At 42.3% G+C, this 20,822-nt stretch overlaps 1 protein-coding gene across 1 annotated transcript; it reads left to right on the forward strand.

The window, feature by feature from the left end:
* The first annotated feature begins 4,591 nt into the window (after positions 1-4,591).
* LOC104571727 (transmembrane 4 L6 family member 1) lies at positions 4,592-18,854 on the forward strand. Its single transcript, XM_088522364.1, has 6 exons — positions 4,592-4,656; positions 7,599-7,778; positions 11,839-11,904; positions 17,468-17,613; positions 18,388-18,574; positions 18,796-18,854. The coding sequence occupies exons 2-6, from the start codon at positions 7,608-7,610 to the stop codon at positions 18,814-18,816; spliced, it is 591 nt and encodes a 196-aa protein (XP_088378490.1). The 5' UTR covers positions 4,592-4,656; positions 7,599-7,607; the 3' UTR covers positions 18,817-18,854.
* The last annotated feature ends 1,968 nt before the right edge of the window (positions 18,855-20,822 follow it).

The following is a 20,822-nucleotide window of genomic DNA, read 5'->3' on the forward strand; positions in this document are numbered from 1 at the left end:
ACCTTGTAGCAAATGTTTTTCCACAGAGTGTAGAGAGCCTATTTCAAACTTGATCCACAACAACTTCCTTTCCTTTTCTTCAGGCTCCTATATATTCTTCATTTAAGCACAGTAACTTCAGTTATCTGTTGGTATTTATTATTGCTCCAATTCAAAGAAGGGAGACAGGAATCTTTTTTTTACCTGAGCTCTTCTTCATAGTCTGCTGTGCTCTAGCTGTAGGGTCAACGCTCAGCTGGGATGATTTGTAACTAGGATGCTCTAGATAAAATAAAAAATGAATAACACTGCTACTGCTTTTTCTACCTTTCTGCTTCTACCTTTGCAGAGCATCACTTGCCACTGGAGAGAAGCAGGGGTGTTAAATTAGGTGCCTGCTGCAAGAACAGGGAGAGCCGGCTGGGGCTCCGGGGCAGGTTATCTGCGTTCCTGCGGTGCATGGACCAACCTAGGAAACCTCCCCAGAGCCAGCTCATCTCTGAAAAGCCTCTTAACACCAGCTTGGTCAGGGTAAGCATCAATTCTTCCTTGGGAAAATTAACACTTCCTTCCCCTCAGTTGAAGGAAGCATTAACCATAGACTGTCACCAAAAAAAAAAAAAAAAATAGCAAGAGATCATCTGCCCCATGGTGCTAAGGTGGAATAAATTGAATTGAGTGAACTATCACTGTGTACCTGAAGTAATGTTTTGGCTTCAGGGGAACCACTTAAGACTTATCCTACTATAAGCAAGCAAGAAAATGACTGTCCCCTTTCTATACAGAGTATCAGCACCAAAAAGGGCTTATTCTAGTTCACGCACTACAGCTGCCCTCCAAATGGAGCAAATCTATTAACTGAACAAGTGGGCAGTCAGATATGCCCTTCAGCAACCCGAGTGCTGCTGCAACTCTCCAGTTCCTAAATCGCACGTTGCACCACACAGGGAAATAGCAGGGTTGGAGTTGTTTTCATTCCTAGCATGGCATACAGGATTTTTCACATACTTATATTTCCTCTCTCAGTACCTAGGCTATTACGAGGAGTAGGGAAATTAATAAAGAGTGTATAACTAAAAAGCAGGAAATAAAAGGCAGACCAGAGCTGATGGAATAAGCTCAGTAAATCAATATAACCAGGAGGCATTGATTAGTGGAACACAAAATGCTCTTGTTGCCTTCAAAGTCAATACTGAAGGGAAAAAATAGATGTACACAAACATATACATGCAGCTTGGCTACTAAACACTTCACAGAGTAAATTCAGAGTTTTCCTAAACATTTTAGGGCTTCCCCATGCCCCATTTCCTTAGGGCTATTCAGTCACATCAGAAACCCAAGTAAGGGTAAGGACCTAAAAAGCCTGACAAGTAATAGAGATTTCAGTTTAGGCTTCAGAGCAACTTGCCCATACTTCGCTTTTGTTCTGCAAAACAGAACAAAATTCTCATTTCAAGAGAATAGAGAACAATTTTCAGCCTGCAAGAGCTAGGTCTTTTCCTATATTTTAAACTCCCTTGCTTTGGAGATCGTAAGGAAGGATCAAAAGGGAACAAAAACATGCATAATTTTCCATATTTTACAACTATTTTTAAGGAGTTTTAAAAATAAGTTGAAGAGCGCTGTCCTTCAAAAAGAGTAAAATGATGATGATTTAGTAATAATAATAATAATGATTTTTTTTTCCTTAATGTTGATGCAACTTTAGCCTCAGACTAGTCAGCGAGGAAATCATTTTTGGCACCTATCAAAAGGAATTTCAAGTTATCTGATATATCTGAGAATTTTTACAGTGCTCTTCTCTTGGATATTCCTTCTGTACACTCTAAAGGATCAGGGATTCAGGCCCAGAACAGTGGCACATAATCCCAGAGACTAAGTGGTAGTATTGCTAGCACTCAAAAGTCTACATTTCAGAATGAAATTCTCATTCCTTTTTGGAATGAGAATTAAGCTATTCCTCTGGCCCTAATTTTATAGTACAGTGCAATCTTATTAATTTTTTTAAGTAGTGAAGTCTCCTATTCTCTGCAAAAGAGCTTAGTTGACTTTCCATCACAGTCTGAGAATAGATGCTACACAATAATCTGTAAATCTAAAGACATTTTAGATCAAAAGCAGCAAGACAGAATTGTATTTAATCTAGCTTATTAGTAATCTTATTGTTCTGTAATGGCTACAAGCCCTAATCACTGGTTAAGTCTTCTAAGTGCAAAGTGTTGTACAAACAGGCAAAAACTCTGAGCTCATCCCGAACAGTTTAATATCTCTGTAGTAGAACAAAAGGTAACAGATTTCTGTAAACTAGTGGGAAAGCCCAGAATTAATGTAGTGTGAAGATTATTTGAGACTTACTTGTAACCTCACCTCTCCTATTAGATTTTTGTTCCTTTTCCTTAGTGTTGAAGCACCACCACTTAAAACATGCAAGAAGAAATGATGTTGCCGCTGACATCAGGTGAAGTTTGGGACTTTGGATAAAGTGGGCTCAGCTCAGTTTCCCTCCCTTTTTTTACTGTGCTGAAGTTTATTTGCCTGAAATCACTCTATGAGCTTTTTTACTTTTTCACTGACAGTGAGCATCTGCTCACATCAATGTCTAGACTTTCCGATGTCTAACTGCACAGTTAATGCTTCATTGTAACTCTAAAGTCACTCCTAAATTAGGTCAGATGATTGCTCTTTAAAAGTGCCCATTCTCTCAGTAATTATAAAGTCAATCTAGGCTGATATTTCTCTTACAGATATCTGAAGTCATGTGAGATGAATTTCACCCTACAGGACCAGTTTTTTGTAATTAGAAACCTTCCAGGTGAGATGAGAAGAGGCTGTAGAAAATAGAAAGCCAAGAGGGTGGAGGTTGGAGTATTTTATATCTTTACTTTCATTCATCTAATTTTGAACAGATGCAAACAGGCCTGACAGATCAATGTCCGACTTTCATTGATCTCTGACATTTGTACAAGTGAGCCTTCCTTCTATCTTGAGGTCAATGAGCACAAGGTAACTGGAGGTGCTGTTCACTAGGAGTCACCATGTTGGCCAGCGGTGGAGTCAGGAACAGAAACTGCGATACCTGAATCCCAGTTCAGTGTGCTGTCCTTAGGGAACCTTCTCTCCCTCTGTGTGTTTAATTGGCAGATTTATTCAATGTGGTGGGTATCTCCATCAAACACACATAATGATGGAAATACATTGCATGACCAGCACCTTGTCAAATGGTTATGTCCCCACAGACCATGACAAAGGGGGCAAAGGACAGGGGATGATCAGGTAGCAGTGGCAGTGATTGCTGTGTGGTCACCACAGGGGAAATGTTTTTCACCAGAGGGAGATCTCAGGATATTCCCAGCCTAAGTAGGGCCTAATCTAACCCACAGGGTTGCATATGCATTTATATATTTGTATGTTTTAATATGATTGCGTATATTTCAACTGTTATCATTATCACATTTTCTCCAATAGAAATTCCCTTGCTGCATTCCTCTTTCCTCAGTATGTGGCTTCTCCCAGTAAGACTTTAACATTTCTTCAAACTTTTCATCATGTTTTCCATTTCTTGGTCCATCACTTGTATCTCTGCAAGGCCTCTCATTCCTTCCTACCTGTTCGCTCTCTTTAGCCAAAGCGAATAAGCAGTTTCCCTTCTGTATTCTCACTCCCCTGAAGAGAATTGAGCTTTCCTTGTTGTCCCACTTAGCCACATCTCTCCCCTTTTCAAGCTCTTCCATCCTTTTTCCTCTTTCTTTCCCTGCCTTTATTGGCAGTTTTCTTTCATTCACATTCCCAGCTCTCACCCACGATACATCTGACATGCTGCTCCACATGCCCTTGCATCTGCAGTACTTAGGTTGGTTTGTTCTCTCCCATATCTCTTGCAGATCCTCCTACGACCCACTACGCACCCCTCTGACCCAGCGCTCCTGCCCTCCTGTCCCTACAGCCTTCCCTGCCCAGCTCACTGACATGGTTCTTTAAAATGTCCCGGGATCACAGAGCTGCTTGTGCCAAGGGGCAGCTTTCCAACGCTTTGGAATCTAACAAATCATCCAAAAGTGGTGGAGGAATGTGTACTTCCAGCCTGTGGTGGTGTTTTAAGAAGCAGCACCCATTTCCTCACCACAAGAGCATTACCTACCCATGGGCCCATGGAGCTAAGAGCCCATGGAGCCCAGAGCCATGCCCCAGCCTTCCATATAGGCTAAGGGCAACGCATGTTGGAGCAAAGCTAGGGTGGGATTTTAACAGCCAAAAACCCATCCTGCAGAAAGCAACCTCACACCAGCTGTGGTCTGCTTTGCACACTTGCACTCCTGCCATCCCTCCCCTTTCCTCTCCTGTGAAATTGTGCACAACAGAAATGGTTGTGGCAGTAACAAGGACCCCGCTGATCTGATCTGTGTCCTGTGGGGCTGAGGCATTGACCACTGGAACACGGCCTCAAAGTAATCAATAGCGCAGGGTGACACGCAAAGCTCGCCTGGCCAACCAGGGATAGTTTGGGGTATTTCCTCATTTGCTAGAGAGAAACAACTGTTTGCTTAATAAAACTCAGCACTTGGGAACATTTTTGCAGCTCTCTCCAACTGGTACATACGAGGAAAGGAGAAATAAAAAGCTTGAAGACAGTTGAGGGCAACTCTGAAGTCAGGAGGCCATTTTAGCCCTGTAGAGAAGGTAAGCAAAGTTACTTACTGACTTCTCTCAGCATTACAAAACGAAACTTTCTAAAACACGGGTTAAAAATTAGAAGCTTGCTCTAGCTGCCTTGCTTAACGAAGCTGTGTAGAGCGCCTCTGTTTGCTGAATTAATGAAGCATTTTGAGTGCTTCTGGCAATCTAGGATGTTTTCCTAAGCTGTAATAACATGGCCAGATCCTCTGATGTAAACAGGTAGCAAAGCAGTGTTGATTTTGGTGGTAGAGGCTCTCATTAGATCTGGTGGTTGATGTTCAGGCAAATTCTCCCTGCAATTTGAAGTGGTATGGAGATAGGTCAGAGAAAGTGGGCCAGATCCTCCCCCGGTGGAAATCAGTCAAATCAGCACCACATTGCTTCACACGGGGCAAGAAATGAGCCCTCTGGCTATACGGGAACGATGCGGAAGAGGATTTGTAGCTCACCTACAAGATCTAAGTTTTGGAGAAGGAGGTGAGGTTGTGCCTGTGCTTGTTTGCTCCTCTCTATGAGGGAAATAGGTGAGCTGGGTGAATGCATGCAAGGGTTGAAAGCAGGCAGACAAAAGTCAGTATAAAAACACTTTGTTCCTAGGTGTGCACAGTGGACATTTGGAAGAAAAAGAAGTAAAATATCCCATGTTCTTTCCATTTCTCTCCACTCCCTCCCTGCTTCATCCCTCACCCACACACTGCCAGGCTACTTAGATTCCTATCTTTTTGAGCCCAGGGTTTTTCTTTAGATTCCTGCAAAATGCCCTGCCCAGCTTGAGCATTATATAAGCAGTAGGTCATGACCATAAAACAAGACTTACCTCTGTTAAATGCACCTTTCTGAAATAGTTTAATCCCAGCTAACTTGTTTCAGAACTGCAGTGCAATATATATGACTGTAAAGTGCTCAGAGGAGAAGGCGTATAAGCACAGTGCTCATTGCATTCACAGTAGCAGAGGACAATGCAAATTTTTCTCTGTAGAAGTGCAAGCTCAGAAGCCCCTGTCAACCCCAGCTACCTCACAGCAACATACGGCATCCCTTAAATCTTTCCGTTTTCTCTCTCAGTTACACATGTCTGAGCACATCAGCCTGTCTTCATGCCTTACCTCACCATTTCGCTGTTCTCCTCCTGTCAGCAAAGCCAGATGCAGCCCCATCTCTGGCTTTCTCAAATATCTTCACACTGTCTTTCGCTTGGGCCTTTACATTCGGAGAACCCAATCTGGATTGATTTTAGGTACTCCTGCTCTGCTTAATACCTTCTCAACACTGACTTCTGTCACAAAACGTTCAGGATTAGCCAAAGCATGTGACTAAATTGAGTGACTTTTCGCAGTTTACTGCCTTTGTTGTTACAAAAACTGTTTGTATGTAGCAGGCATAGGTGTGTGTGCATGCACGGAAGTGTGTGTGCAGCTGTAATGCGGGTGTGCAGATGGATCACCTTCCTTCTCTTGCATTTTACGACCTATGCACTGGGGAGCAAAGCCATATTTGCCACAGCTCCTTTTATCAGCCTCTTTGAGGAAAGAAACCTGTAGTTGGTATTTTGTGATTTTATACAGTTACAAGTCCTGAGCTGGAGGGAAGCTATGATAAAATTGGTAATTGATAATGACAGGGTAAAAGCTCAAGAATCTCAGTACCAGGAGTCTGAATTCAATTTCCAACCTGTCATGGAGAAATATCTGTGGCTTCACTTTAGTATTGGCCAGCCTTTTCTCTTCTAGATGACTATCCCAGCGTAGGTGCTCTGTGAGCTGGGATCGCTCAGGCTGGTGAAGGGGAACCTCATGGCTGCCCACACCAAACTCACGTGTGGAGTAACAGAGATGGTGGAGCCAAATTCTCCTTTGTGCTGGCAGAGGATATGACAAGGAGCAACAGTCACATTTAGAGCTGTGGAGGTTCAGGTTAGTCACTAGAAAGACATCTCCACCCAGGGGTTAGGGCAGTGCTACATCAGGTGGCCTTGAGAAGTGACAATATCTACACCCGTGGTGGTTTTTAAGGCTCAGCTACACAAAACCATGGCTGATATCATGACCTGGTGTGGATGGTTGTCATGTTTTCAAGAGGAGTTTGTACTGAAGACCTGCAGAGACCCTCCCATGATTACTTGATTTCAAAAGAAAAACCCAACGTTTGGGATAAAAGCTACTGTTTTTCACATTACACTAAATTTCTGAAAATGAGGTGGGATAGCGCTGTGACTTGCTGTGTCCCAGCAATGACCTATCCTTAACAAATAGCACAAGTTTATCCATGTTTCCACTCTTTTTGATACTTCAGCATGGGTGACAAAACAGTTCTGCAACCCACAACCTTATTTACCCTTATCTGCAGGACAGGCACAGCACAGAAAATAGCATTGAAAGCTGCTCCAATTCCTACTGGCAGCGTAACCTCAGCTGAAGCTGGTCAGGGACCAGAAGAGGCGCTCCTGTCTGCCTGGATCCCAAAGCTGGACTGGCTCTTTCTAGGGCATTTCCTGCCCTTAAAGACTTCCAGTAGTGGAGATTTCGAATCAGCTTCCCAAGGCAGGCACTCCTGACACCCTGGAGTATCCATTTCCTCATTGACCTAGACCTTTACCCTACCAAAAAGTCTGCCAGCCTGGGTATCAGTTTGTGAAACCACAGTGTTGTTCCCAAATAGCTCAGACAACTGTCTGTTAACAATTAAAGCAAAACTATCAACTCATTTCATATCAACATTTTTACTCATGGTAATTTAAAACAAACTTAATTAAATATATTTTTTAATAATTGTACTTTAAATAAAGGCTCTGGAGGGAAGAGGCTCTGTAGAAGAATATTATCTGTGTCTTATCTGGAATATTTCTTGCTTAAAACTAGTTCTTCTCTCATTAAAGAAGAAAACTGCCGAAATCCCATGCCTCATGTGTTGCAGTAACCCAAACTTTCTATGTCTTTCCTCAGCAGTGAGCTACCATGTGCACAGGGAAGTGTTCCAAATGCATTGGGATCGCCCTGCTCCCACTGGCTGCATGTGCCATAGTCTCCAATCTTCTCCTGTACTTTCCCAATGGACAAGTTCTGCAGCTAAGTGAGATAACTGACCTGGTCTGGTTTTTCAATGGCATTGTGGGAGCCGGGATACTGGTAAGAGAGAAGCGTTGCTCTTGTCACTTCTGTTTATTAACTAAGAAAACCTCTGTTAATTTAATGAAAAAAAAAAAAACATCATATCAATGTCTTTTTTTTTTTTTCTGGAAACCTTATCTAGGAAGGTGGTGTTTAGGATAGGAAAAATGCCTTCAAGACCCTTCAAATCCTTAATTAAAGGAATACAATCTATTTCTGAAAATGAATGTTTGTATTGCAAGTCATAGAGAAGCACTCAGGCTGGCTTTTTGCTATAGAGAAGAGTACCGTGAGTGCTCATGTCTTAGTGGGTCAATGCAGAGCTAATGCCACAAGCCCAGGTTGAGTTTTCACTCTAGCCTGAGTGAAAGTAGCCCTTGCTACTCCTCTGGCTGATTTTATTCTCACCTATTTCCCAAGAATGCTAAGGGTAACGCTGTCTGTGTACCTCTACATTCACATCCTTTTGGCTTTGCTTTGGGTTTTATTTTACTGTTCTGCCACCAACTCCCCATTCCACTATTTTTAAGTGAATATCTGTAATCAGCATGGAACATGTTCTGCTATACTGATCTATTCCTGGCTTATTAGAAAGACTGCTGCCTTTGCACTCTTTCAATCGTCCAACCCAAGGACAGCTAAAAAGCTAAGCAAAAGGAATGTGGCCAGCTGCATATTGGCTATATAATGGCTGTAATACAGTCTAGACAGAGGATAAATTGGCACCAAGCTGGCTACCAGCATGTCAATTAACTGAATGCCTAAGAACAACTAATTTACCATAAAAGCAAATCTCACCTTCAGTCAGACTCCGATGCCGTCACTGCTTAAGTCTATAGAAAAACTAACAATGGACATGGTTCAGACTTGTATTTCCCAAAGCAGAAGTGTTGTATAAGACCATTCAATAAATTGTTCATCACCAGCAGATTGTCTGCTTCTTCTTTAGCTAGCGCTTGGGCCAGTTATTCATGCTGAGCTTGAACATAAGCATGAGTGTGTGGAGGAAGCCTAAAGGGAGAAGTGGAACTGCGTGAGACACCTGTGGAAAAACCCTGAGCCCAGGAGTCATTGGCTTTCCATGAAAGGAAAGATGGATGTTAAGCATGGTAGCGTCACAGGCTCATCCAGAACGTGCCTTCCTTTGAGGCCTCCACTGAAAGGTTGCCTGTGGCCAGCACTGTGCACATCAAAACTGAGAGAAGCAAGTGAGAGGGGAGGAAAAAAATTGCACTATTCTTCAAAACAAAGACAGCAGCACTAGGAGCAATTATTGATTGTGATAATTGCACAGAAAATGCTGTCGAGAGTACATGTTTTCCAGAAATCAGCATGACAGATGCCCACAGGTGAAGAGCAGGGAGAAGAGAGCAACAGCTCCATTTTCCAGGATGGAGAGAGCTGAAACATGGAGAAATAAGGACAGGCAGAAATAATCCAAGGCAAGGGATGCTTCATGACACACTGCAAAGTCCTGTCCCCATCCTGAGCCCAGGCCATATCCTGACTCCCCAGCAAAGACAGACTGGGCTGCAGCCCATTCCCCCATGCACCCAGGCACCTCCCCAGGGAAACCCAGGGCTGCAGGAAAAAGTCACTGGAGTAGGTCACCTAACTTGGTAGTTTCTCTGCAGACCGGACACCTGGAACCTCCTAGAGCCAGGAAAGTGAGGGACACTTCACATCAAACACCCTTGCTTTGCTCCATCAACCAGAAAATCTTTCCTCCTCCTCTACTGCTTTTCTACTGGAATTTTATATAATATGAGAGCTTCTCAGTTTCCTTTTTTTTTCCAGAAATATAGGATGTAAGGAGAGGAATGTGTCATAGTGATGTCTTTCCTGACAGAAAATCTACATGCAGACCTAGGAAATGCCTGTATGAGCCATGTGGTCCTCATTTTACTGACAAAAAACAAATCTAGCAAATTCGCATTCCGGTGCCAAAAAGCAGGCATTTATAATCAGACAGTGTAGCAAAAGAAAGCTGCCAAACAAACCCTTCATCCCTAGCCAGACTAATAAATAAAAGAAAAACGCTCACAGCTGAGTCAGGAAACCTCCAAAGAAGAAAGATGGCCCTGGAGGAAAGGGAGTGCTGGTTTGATGGGCAGAAGCCTTAGTCTTAATCTGAGGGCTAGGCAGTGACTCTGGGCCTGCACTGCCTGTGGACCACCTATGAATATTCAAGAAATGCCTTCTTTTCATGAAGAAAATGTCTTTTTAACCTCAGTGCTCTGCATCTGCTGTCCTCAAACTGTGGTCAGGGACCACTGAGGATTCTGGAGGCTGTTCCTAAGGGGTGCATAAAAGGTAACTAAGAAGAGGAAAATCCACTGGAAAATGTTCAAGGTTCTGCAAATCCAACCAGGCTTCATAACACTGTCCTTCACAATCTGACATGGACAGGCATCCTGTACACATTTATGCCCCATGCTTCGCTTACTTTGGACATCCTGTTCATCTTGCCCTAAGTGCCCATCACTCCAGTATCTAGTCAGGCGGTTTTAACAAACTGGGTTAACAGTGGTATAGCAGAGCTTTTTGTTGTTGTTGTTGTTGTTTTTCTGTTCTTCTTCTTTCCTTGACTGTAAAAGGACAATTTCCTACTTTGTCAAATACTTCTTCTCTTGTGTTGCACTGTGAGGTGTCTACACAAACAGGGGTTGGCAGAAGCAAAGCAACCGGAATCATAGAATCACAGAATGCTTAAGGTCTAGAGGTCCTCTAGTCCAACCTCTAGAGATCATCTAGTCCAACCTCCCTGCACACACAGGGTCACCTAGAGCATGGGGCACAGGGTGGCATCCAAGCGAGTTTTGAAGATCTCCAGAGAAGGAGACTCCACAACCTCTCTGGGCAGCCTGTTCCAGCTCTGTCACCCTCCCTGTTAGGAAATTTTTCCTTAAGTTCCTGGGGAACTTTTGGTGCTTCAGTTTGTGGCCATTACCTCTAGTGCTGTTGGTGGCCACCAAAGGAAGGTTCTGGCTGCACAGTTAAACCCAGAAAAACCTTTTTTTTCCTGTAGCTACCAAACTAAATGCAGCCTTCCAATTCCAGCATGCCTGCATAGGGTGACATTGTATCTGGAGTCACCGATGACTGCTGATTTCATTGGAGCAGTTCTGCTCCACCTGCTAATTACTATGCTGAAAATTCCTCCCTTAGAGCCCTTTCAGTGAAGTCCGTTTTGGAATGTTTCCAGAAGTCTATCACAAAATCATGCTTCAGGAAGTTTAATTTCTGAATTCTAATCTGGATTAGGATGCTTATAAGCAATTCTTACCCCAGTAATTCATTAAAATTCTTTAGAGTCTGCTGAAGAGAGAGCTGACTGGGAAAGGTTTTCTTTGCCTCATGGAAATTTACAGTATTTAAAATATATATATCTGTATGATGATAAACTAACTTTTTTTTCATAGATATACAAAAATCCCATTCTGATGGGATCCTAATGATTAAAACACTCATTTGAGACAGAGGAGCACGGATAAGTCTTAAGCCATCGCTGGGCCTTACCCAAATGAGACATTTGAATGGTGATCTCCAAGGCCCAGCGTCCTGACCACTTCCTACAGAGAGGATATTTCGAGCTTTCCTGTCAGAGCTGTCCTGGTATGGCCTGGGAGAGAGACTGACTTTACTCTGCAGTGCTCAGGGCACTCATGTGCAGGGTGGAAGACTAAGATTCATGTTCTAGACCTGAGAAAAGATATGAAAGTTGGTCTCCTACTTCCATAGCTCCATCAGCAAATCTATTGGCTACATCCGAGTAGGAGGAAATCCTGTCCAAGCAGAAATTCCATTTTATCAGAATTGATATATGTCTCTTGGAACAAAAATGACAGCACCTCATATGAAAGAAATTATTGTATGTATTAGAAATTTGCCAGTGAGCTCCAGCTGTCATCCCACACTCCCTCCTGATCTTGCTTCCTACTGCAAGCACCAATGTCTAAGCAGGTGTAACTCACAATGGGGCAGGAGATGGTTTAGATTTGAGTCACGTCTCAGCTCTTAGACTTTAACAAAAGTCCCAAAACACTGCATACCAAACCAGCTTGTGCTTTTCTTGCAGGTTATATTGCCGGCATTTATGATGCTGGGAGCAGGCGGAGCAGGATGTTGCGCTAACAGGTGTGGGGTAAGTGGATATTTATGTGTTGAAACGTCACTATGTGGTTTGCACAATAGCTCTTAAATGGCTGCTTAGCAGGTGGAAATGTACAATGACAAACCATCACACCACCATCAGCAGCCAAGTCAGGAAAACGTAGAAGCAGAGCTTGATCTACAGCGTCCCTGGGCTGGGGCTAAGAAATCAGTTAGCAAGCAAGAATCTTATGATATTGCAGCCACTGATATAAGTCACTGAAATTATACATAGCCAGGACAGGTACCAGAACCTCTAGCCACAATGCTGAGAGTCAAGGGAGGAAATGCTGCTTTATTATTTTTGCTTTATCCTCCATAAAGCAAAACACTGCTCCAGCTTCTTCCTCCCCAAATTGATCCTAAAAGCCAAGGCAGCTGCCCATTTCTTCTACTTTCATCTGGTCCTTTCCTTTTCTGTTTTGGGGCGATTTCCTTTTCTACAGATTCATTCTTCCTTACCCCTGAATGGGCAGATAGATTGGCTGCCTTGTTGGCCACCGCTACAGGAGCAAAATGTAGTTCCCTGAGTGCCAGAACCCTGAGTTGCTCTGGTGGGCGCAGAGGAGTGAGTGCTGTTGCACTGAGGATGGTCCCAGACACGGGTGCTCTGTGGACTGATCTTGCAGAAGCTTTGACCTGTAGCACACATTTGCCCCAAAGGTTATGCACATAGGAAGTGCAAATGCAATTTGGGCTTTTTGTCACACAAACAAAGGACAGAGATTTTTTTTTTTCCCTTGATAATTAAGAATATTATAAAGCAACAGGCTTTATACAGGCATCTCAATTATTTTCAAGCCTTGGGCACAGACTGGTATGTGGCCATCCTCGTGAACAAGAATAAACTGAATTAGAAAGGCTTGCCTAATCTGCAACCTTCCCAAAAGCAGCCTGTACCTGGATTCCATACAATAAAGAGTTTCTTTCCTGTACTTTTCAATTAATATTAGGTTTGATCCATGGCATCTTTGACTCTTCAAATTGTTTTACTTTAGTTAATTCATTATTAAAAATACCAAATTGCATTCTTGGTTAAGACGCCAACAGGTACCTCACAAGGGACATGCTCTGACACTGATTTTACCAAGTATGATGTGCATGGTGGGGAGGATTTGCTAAAGATGGCCAAGTAGGCCAGCTACAGGGCTGTGAGGTCAGCCTCAACCCCCAGAATCCAAATCCTTAGCCAGCTGCTTTTCCTAATTTTGAGTAATATAGAAAACTGTGATCAAAAATGACAGTGCTGAGTAGTACTATGGGTGCCCACATGCTCTGCAGAACAGGTTACACAGAAATTCAGCTGAACAGGGCTCAGTTGTAACATGAGGTGTAGAGTCTCCCCCCTCAATCTTCCATCTCAATGATAAATATTCCACTGGGCCTCCCAGATTAAATCTGGGCAAAGAGTCAAACTACTGCAGACAGGTTGGGTTGGTTGCCTTATCTGACTCCCTCCATCTGCTGACTTGGCCAGTAGCACGCTCTGCTTGGCAGCCCACATTTGTAGACTACTTGTCCTCTGCTACTCTGCTTCGCATCCTCTGTCCTGTAGCTGTTCGAAGCTTCTGACAGCACCTTCTCTGTACTGACAAGTTAAATATGAACTGCTCCTCCTCTTTGTTATGGTACAAGAAGAGTATTTGTTATGGTACAAGACTATAACAACCACTTCTGAGAAAACTGTTAGATTATGTGCTACAATATCTGTATAAAGGACAGTGCTAAGTGGTGAAGCTGCTCAAACCAAACTAGAGAAAACAATAGCGACAACAATTAATCTCTCTAGAATGGAAGGGGGTGCAGTACTCCAATTCAGCCTATGGATTAAACAGAATGTAGTTCAATGTAGAGGTGGGATGGACACATGAATAAAGGGTAAGCAACTATGAAGAGTGTTACAAACAACAATTTCACATGCACACACAGTGCTTGGGAAAAAGTGACTTCCACGCATAGAAAAAGAGCTGAGATTTGCCCGGACATCTGAGGGCTGATGTGCTTCCTCAGAGGAAGAAACCTCTGGGAAATTCACTTGAGGATAGTGGGAGGAATGGTGCAAAGACCCACATCAGGGTTGCTCAGCCTTCTTGACTGTATGAGCTGTAAACTCAAGCCTGAGGATGATGTGAGCCACCAGCCTCTGGAGAGCAGGAGCTCTGGGACTGGTTCAAACATGCACAACGACAAGTTTCCCCATGGTGTCAGCTCTCCTTGCAAGATGGGTTCGGGGTGGACCTGAAGCTAGGCCCAGGCTCTTGGTGGCTTATCTGTCAACTCCTCCCCTGCGCAACCCTTCTGGCAGGGAAATAGTCCACACTAAAACTACTCAGGAGCTAGCATGGTACAAAAACTAATCTCACCACCTTTCTGCTTTGGGGACCTTGGATGTAAAAGATGAGGTTTCCAGAGAACACCCAGCATTGGTTTTCATGGCTGATTTGGAAACAAGACTAAGGAGACAATGTTATTTAGAATTATTGTTAAATGAGAACACAGTCATGTTCCTCAGGGTAGAGACTGTCCTGCTGTATTTTGTGCAATTCCAGGTTTAATAGATCCAGACTTCACAGCCTTTGCATGCTGCCAGTGTATCAACAAAGAAAGTAATAGCAATTACTGTATTTCTCATCCCTTTGCTCATCTTATTGAGTTCTCCAATTCAATTATTATTTTTTAAACATTCTAATTATGTGTTGCATTGAGTAACTTTTTTCCATTAATCCATTTTAAATTATTGTCTGTAAGTATCCCTAGATGCCTTCCTATTCTTGCATTGTAAAATAGTGATTTTGGAAGGTAACAGATTTAGAAATCCTCAATGTATATTAGCATGTATATAACTAAGAACATCCACTCCAAAGGCACAATGAGGAAATAAAAAACCCTACTACATATAGTTTATGCCATTACACCAGCACACATATTCTAATACATCCCTCTAAGCTTTTTTTAAGAGTTGCTAGTAGAACGAGAATAGCATTAGCAGCTTTCCAGACAAACAAACCTAGGCAAGCAAAGATATCTAGATAACCATAGAGGATATTAATTCATAAAAAAAAAAAAAAATCTTCAGAGAAAGAAGAAAAAAAGTCTTGATGAAACAAGGACCAGGGCATCAAAGACTAGTACGGAGTGGTACAAGCTGGGACAAGAGGAACGTGGTAACATCATCAAATCAGGCAGTTCAAATGTGCCAACAATGAGGACTGCAAGTCCTCATGAGCCCAACAAAGACAAGCCAATTGTGTAAGGGATAAATCAAGGAAGACTTTACAAGCAAATCGCCAAAGAGAACAACCAGCAAAAGCTTTGCAAGCAGCACAGAACAAGTCATCATCATGGGAAACTGGTGATGACAACAAACTCAAGCATCTCAGCTTAAATTTCATTTGCAAAGAAACAAGTGAAGTAATACAAATAAATAACAACAACAACAAAAAAGTACAAATGAAGGTGATGTGACAGTGGGAAATGCTGAAACACTGAGGTCATGAGATAATAAAATTGTTAGGTTTCCATAAAATACAAGACAAGCCCCAGAAAAGTTTGCATAAAGTAGAAATAATGGGGAAATGCCGTTATGTCCATAGATAATGCCTAGGACAGGCAATCTAACAGTTACAACCCGAGACATTTGAGTGAGAAATTTGACATGGTAATTGAATTTGGAATTGGAATTAATTTTCAAGGTAATTTGAAATTATTAAGCAGATACTTAAGATGATGATGACATGAAGCTAAATGTACAGCCAGCACATTTCAAATCAGAAAAAAAAATAGTTAAAGAATAATTATCAAAGATAGCACTGATGAGTATAACCACTATAACTATACTTAGGAATAGCAGGAAGCCATTTGACACTTTCTATTATAATTAAATTTGTACTGCTACGCTGTGCTAAAATAAATTGTCAGCACAATCAAGATCCTTATATCAAGCTGCAGAATGCACCATTGAGGTAAATGAGAAAATAGATGGGGAGAAATGGCTCGGCATAGACAGGAGTTTCAGGGTATCAGTCCCTCACTCCTACTGCAAGGCATCAATAGTGATCTTATTTTTAAGAGACACAGTGCATCAGTTACAAGCCAAGCACCATGGACTATGACGATATATTATCTTCATTTTGTTGACAATGAAGCTCTGTTAAGAGGTAACCCAGCCAATATGCAAATAAATACTGAAAGGGCATCTAGCTTTTCAAAAAAAAGACAGAACTGTTAATCATTTATGATGAAATAAATCCCACGAGAAATTCCAGCAGCTTCTAACTCAAGTGTTGCTTTGAAGGTGAAAGAGTGCACAGAATGAGCCAATTCTCACTCCTACAAAAGGCAATAATGTCATCAACTGGCAAGCTGGAAGCCGCTTTCAGCAGCTTAGACAAGTCTGGGTATTGAACAGCTTTCAAGACTAGGACCCATGGATACCGGATATTTGCATTTGTCACTGCAACACAGAGCTCTGTGGAGCTGCTGATGGTAGTGCAGAACTGCTACCTTCTTTCTTGGTATTTCACTGGTATTTGCTGTCAATGGAAAAATGTGAGGCCTGAGATATTTGGTTTCAAACTCAAGTCCTGGATGGGAACGTTTCTCATGTAATTCCTCAAAAGTGTCTGTGCCCCAGCTCAGAGTGCCCTAACTCCTAGGCGGGCTCGCTCCTCTCCTCGAGCTCGGATCTTCCACCAGCTCTGCCTGTCTCCTCCACAAACTACTTCTGTCTTCTGCTTCTTGGCAGAGTTGTGCATGACCCCAAGGAGGGACAAGACGAGTGGGCACCTTTCCCAGGTGTAACACTGGTAGCACCAGGTGGAAGAGCTTGTTTCTAAATGTAAACGGCAATGAAATACATCCCATCCATTAAAATAAAACAATGCCAAAAGAGAGCAGAACTAAAGCTTCTGTGGGAGTGACCAATGTGAGACATGTGGGCACCTTACATGTCATTCGAAGGCACTATTTGTTGTCACATTCAGCACAATTAGATTTCTTATCATGAGTAGTGATAGTATCATTTCATGCTGTTGAAAAGTAAAGGGAAGCCACAATTGCAGGTCTCTTTTGCATTCTTCATCAGTTGTCAAAAACAGCTGAAGTGTTTGCTATTGCTTTCACACCTGGTTCAATAATGGATTGCCTCTTGGTTTCTGCTTGTAGAAAAGGGCCATTGGCTGAAGAGCTGGAAATGTCAAAGCACCCAAGATACAGACCACATCAAGCCAAGGTGTGGTGGCTTTGTAATGGCTTTTTGAAAGAAGACCCATGAGATTTTCTATTATTTTTTTAATTGACAAGTTAAATATGAAACGCAGTAAGCTTGTACACTTTTAACAGAAGAACAAATACAGGTTGAAATCTTTCAACTCCCAGGATAGCTGCACTAGTCAAAATTCAACTACTTATTATTCTCAAAAATATCATGCTGCTGTAATTTGTTTCTGCATGTTGTAGGAATCAGATAAAGTTGATTCCCTTCCCATTCAGCATAAGCTTTCCATCCTACTCTGTGCACCTGTGAATATGATGTTGAAGGTTTTCCACCCTTTCAGATGCTGCTGTCAGTGATTCTGGCTGTGCTGGGTTTCGCGGGAGGTGTGTACTGTGTGGTCATCTCGTCGCTGGGGCTGATTGGTGGACCTCTGTGCGACACGGGTGATGGAGAGTACGTTTACCCCTTCAGGAATGACACTCTGCAGTGAGTATGATTTACAGACTCTTCTAACTTCACATTGCCAAACCTCCCTACACACATTATTCATATCAAATTTAGCTTTGTCCATAGTGAATGAATGCTCCACCCTGGTTAAGCTTGAATTCACGTTTCTCTGAGCCAGCATGTTTGGGTTGGTCATCACCTTGACCAAGGGCTCATCTTTAGGCAAACTGTTTGCTGCGTTGTGCTTGTCAACACCCTTTCTGGAAGTTGCACCAGGCTTTCAAAAGACTGCTGAGTTGTGAGCTGTGACTCTCATCAAAGTCAAAGGAATTATTTGATAGGTATGTCACATTAGTCTGCAAAACCACACTGGGCAGAATCTACATACTTCTGGAGAGCAAAGTGTCTGACTTTAAATAAAATTAGCCTTGGGAACCACTCTTTTCATGGCAGAGCTGTGGATGGGCTGAGTTGAGACACCATGGCAGAAATGTAGGATATGGAGATGCATTTTAAAGCCATTAGAGACCTTTCCCTTTAGTAACTAACTTTGTCATAAAACATAAGGGAGATTCATGTTTATGCAGCAAAGTACAGGTCTAGCTCTCTGCCCCAGTCATCAACTGGACTGCTTACTAAGTCTGGTTCTCAAAGAAAAACACCAGTAGAATCTGAGACTCACTTTACATTGAGCAAATGAGCCCAGAAAATGTCATGCCAGAAGATGCAAAGTCTCTTTTTATTGTTATGCAAGTCAAGCTTTTTCATATTTTTGTTTTCTAATGTATTGCCAACTACTTTTCTCTATCACAGAGACAATTATTTGTTCAATCAGACAACATGGAGCATTTGCAAAGAACCTGAAAACATCATCCTTTGGAATGTTGTCCTTTTCTCAATTCTCCTGGTGATTGGTGTGATTGAAGCTGTCCTTTGTTTTATTCAAGTCATCAATGGACTTACTGGCTTCATATGCGGCACATGTATGAGAAGACGAAAGGTTGGTATGCAGCGAAAAGTAGGTAAAATGTAGGCACTTGTATTCCGACTACTTTTCTTTCCAATACTCTTTGGGAATGGTATATGGTTGGACATATCTACCCAACCTTTGAACCCCAATGGTTTCTTCTCACTGTTTATTTTCATTGAACAAGGTGCCTGCAGTGGGTCTGATATCCATCTGGAGTGTTAATTAATCATCTTTCATTCATTGCCTTTCAGACAAACATTTCCGGAATGTGACTGACTGACAAGACAAGCCCCAAACTGCAGATTCACATCCAATAAGGATCATACACTGTGCTGTATTTCTGGTGGGGAGGACAAAGAAATCCCAAAATGTTCAGGATTCTCAGGGGAGCGACCTAGATTTTTTAAAGCCTTTTATAAAGGTGGAAAGGAGTTAGATTATTTAGGATCTGAGATTCCAATTTTTCTTCTAAACAGTCTTGCTAAATTCCTTGTCCAGAAAAAAAAAAAAAAAAAAAAAAACTAATCTGTTCAGCTCCAAGCACCCTGCGTGGCCATAAAACACAACGATTCTCAGGTAGAAGTTCACTACTTACCCTGTGGTTCACATGAGAAACGGAATCTTTGTTAATATACGCATTTATCAGCTGCACTAAACTGGTGCTCTCTGGCTGAATGTAAATACAGAATCACAGAATCCCAGAATGGTTGAGGTTGGAAGGGAACTCTAGAAATCATCTAGTCCAACCCTCCAGCAGGGACACCCAGAGCACGGGGCACAGGGTGGCATCCAGGCGGATTTGGAAGATCTCCAGAGAAGGAGACTCCACAACCTCTCTGGGCAGCCTATTCCAGGGCTCTGTCGCCCTCACAGCAAAGAAGTCCTTCCTCACATGGAGATGGAACTTCCTGTGCTTCAACTTGTACCCATGTACATAAATACCTTCCGGTCCCCTCAAAATCTAGGCTTGATCTCACCTGCCTGTTCTCATTAACTTGCTGGCTGGGCACTCCTAAACAGACCTAAATTAGGATCTTCAAATAATATATTGAGCAGCATTTGTGACACTGTAGGATTAACTGAAGGAGTGAGTTTCCCACCTTCCTGAGTCACTCTGAAGTCAAATCCCCGCATGTTTATTCCGTAGCTTGCTGTCATATTTGACAGGGTCCGATGCACATCAAGATTGTCTTCCCAGGAGCATCTGATAGACTTGGTAGCTGTGAAGGAGCATTTGCATCAACAAGGAGCATAGGCTCTTGAGCAAGAGTTCAACAGTGCCACATTTAACAAAAAGGAGGAAAACCTCACCACATTTTTGCCCTCGTGAGGCTGCATAGGAGACTCACTACTTTCTGTGAAGATCTATATGATGGTGCTAGAATAGATCTCATGGTTGAGTAGTTAACCAGTAAAGATAAACATTCAAGCAGTAAAGGTTATAATTATGTGCAGCTTAGTAATAATAGAGATGTAAGAGATATAACCTGAAAGGAAACAAATTGCATCAATCTTAATGTTACAGCAAGCAGTAATCCCACGAGGAACTGCGTAATTTGCCATCATCGCTCAAGATCAAGCCCTGGATGCTAAAAACCGTGAGTGGCAAATTTCAGAAATTCCATCTTTTCTGTGGCTTCTTCAAAGACTAATTCTTAGACATCCCAGGCTTCTCTGAGACAGCCAAATTGTGAGATAACTGTTGTCCATCCTAAATGCAGGTGTGCAGTTACAGAAACCTGAATTTATATGAAGTACTTGAAGTCTGTGTCTCAAAAAGAGGCACTTATATTTTCTCAGTCAGAAGTTGCTCATATTACTAGATTGTAGCATAGCTGCATGTTGTTTGAACACATTTAGATTTTACAAACAGGCTGTTTGTGCTACTGTGTCCTGCAGCATACAGAGTCCTTTATACAAACTGCTGCTGGAAATGTCAGAGCAGTACAAAGATGAGCTGTGCATGTATAACTCCCTGGTGCAATGTTTTACCACTAGACACAGGAAATTTGTCGCATAAAACTGAAAAGTACATTTTGGAAAGAAAGCATAAAAGAACAGACAACTTAGCTGAAGTTTGGAAGCATAAGTCAGTGCATCCAAACCCAAAAACTAACACTCATTTTAATCTGTGAAGTCTGAACAAAGAGGACATCAAAAGAAAGCCAACTAATTCAACCAGGAAAAGAGGTGGGGAGGTAGCTGCAAGTAATGATACTCAGCATGTAGTCAGTGCACCGTCAGAAGAGGAGCTCCACAAGCTCTTCCCTCAATATCA

The sequence above is a fragment of the Tinamus guttatus genome, unplaced genomic scaffold, assembly GCF_059628265.1.
Source record: "Tinamus guttatus ecotype Peru unplaced genomic scaffold, ASM5962826v1 Tinamus_guttatus_pri_ptg000150l, whole genome shotgun sequence".
Taxonomy (NCBI): domain Eukaryota; kingdom Metazoa; phylum Chordata; class Aves; order Tinamiformes; family Tinamidae; genus Tinamus; species Tinamus guttatus.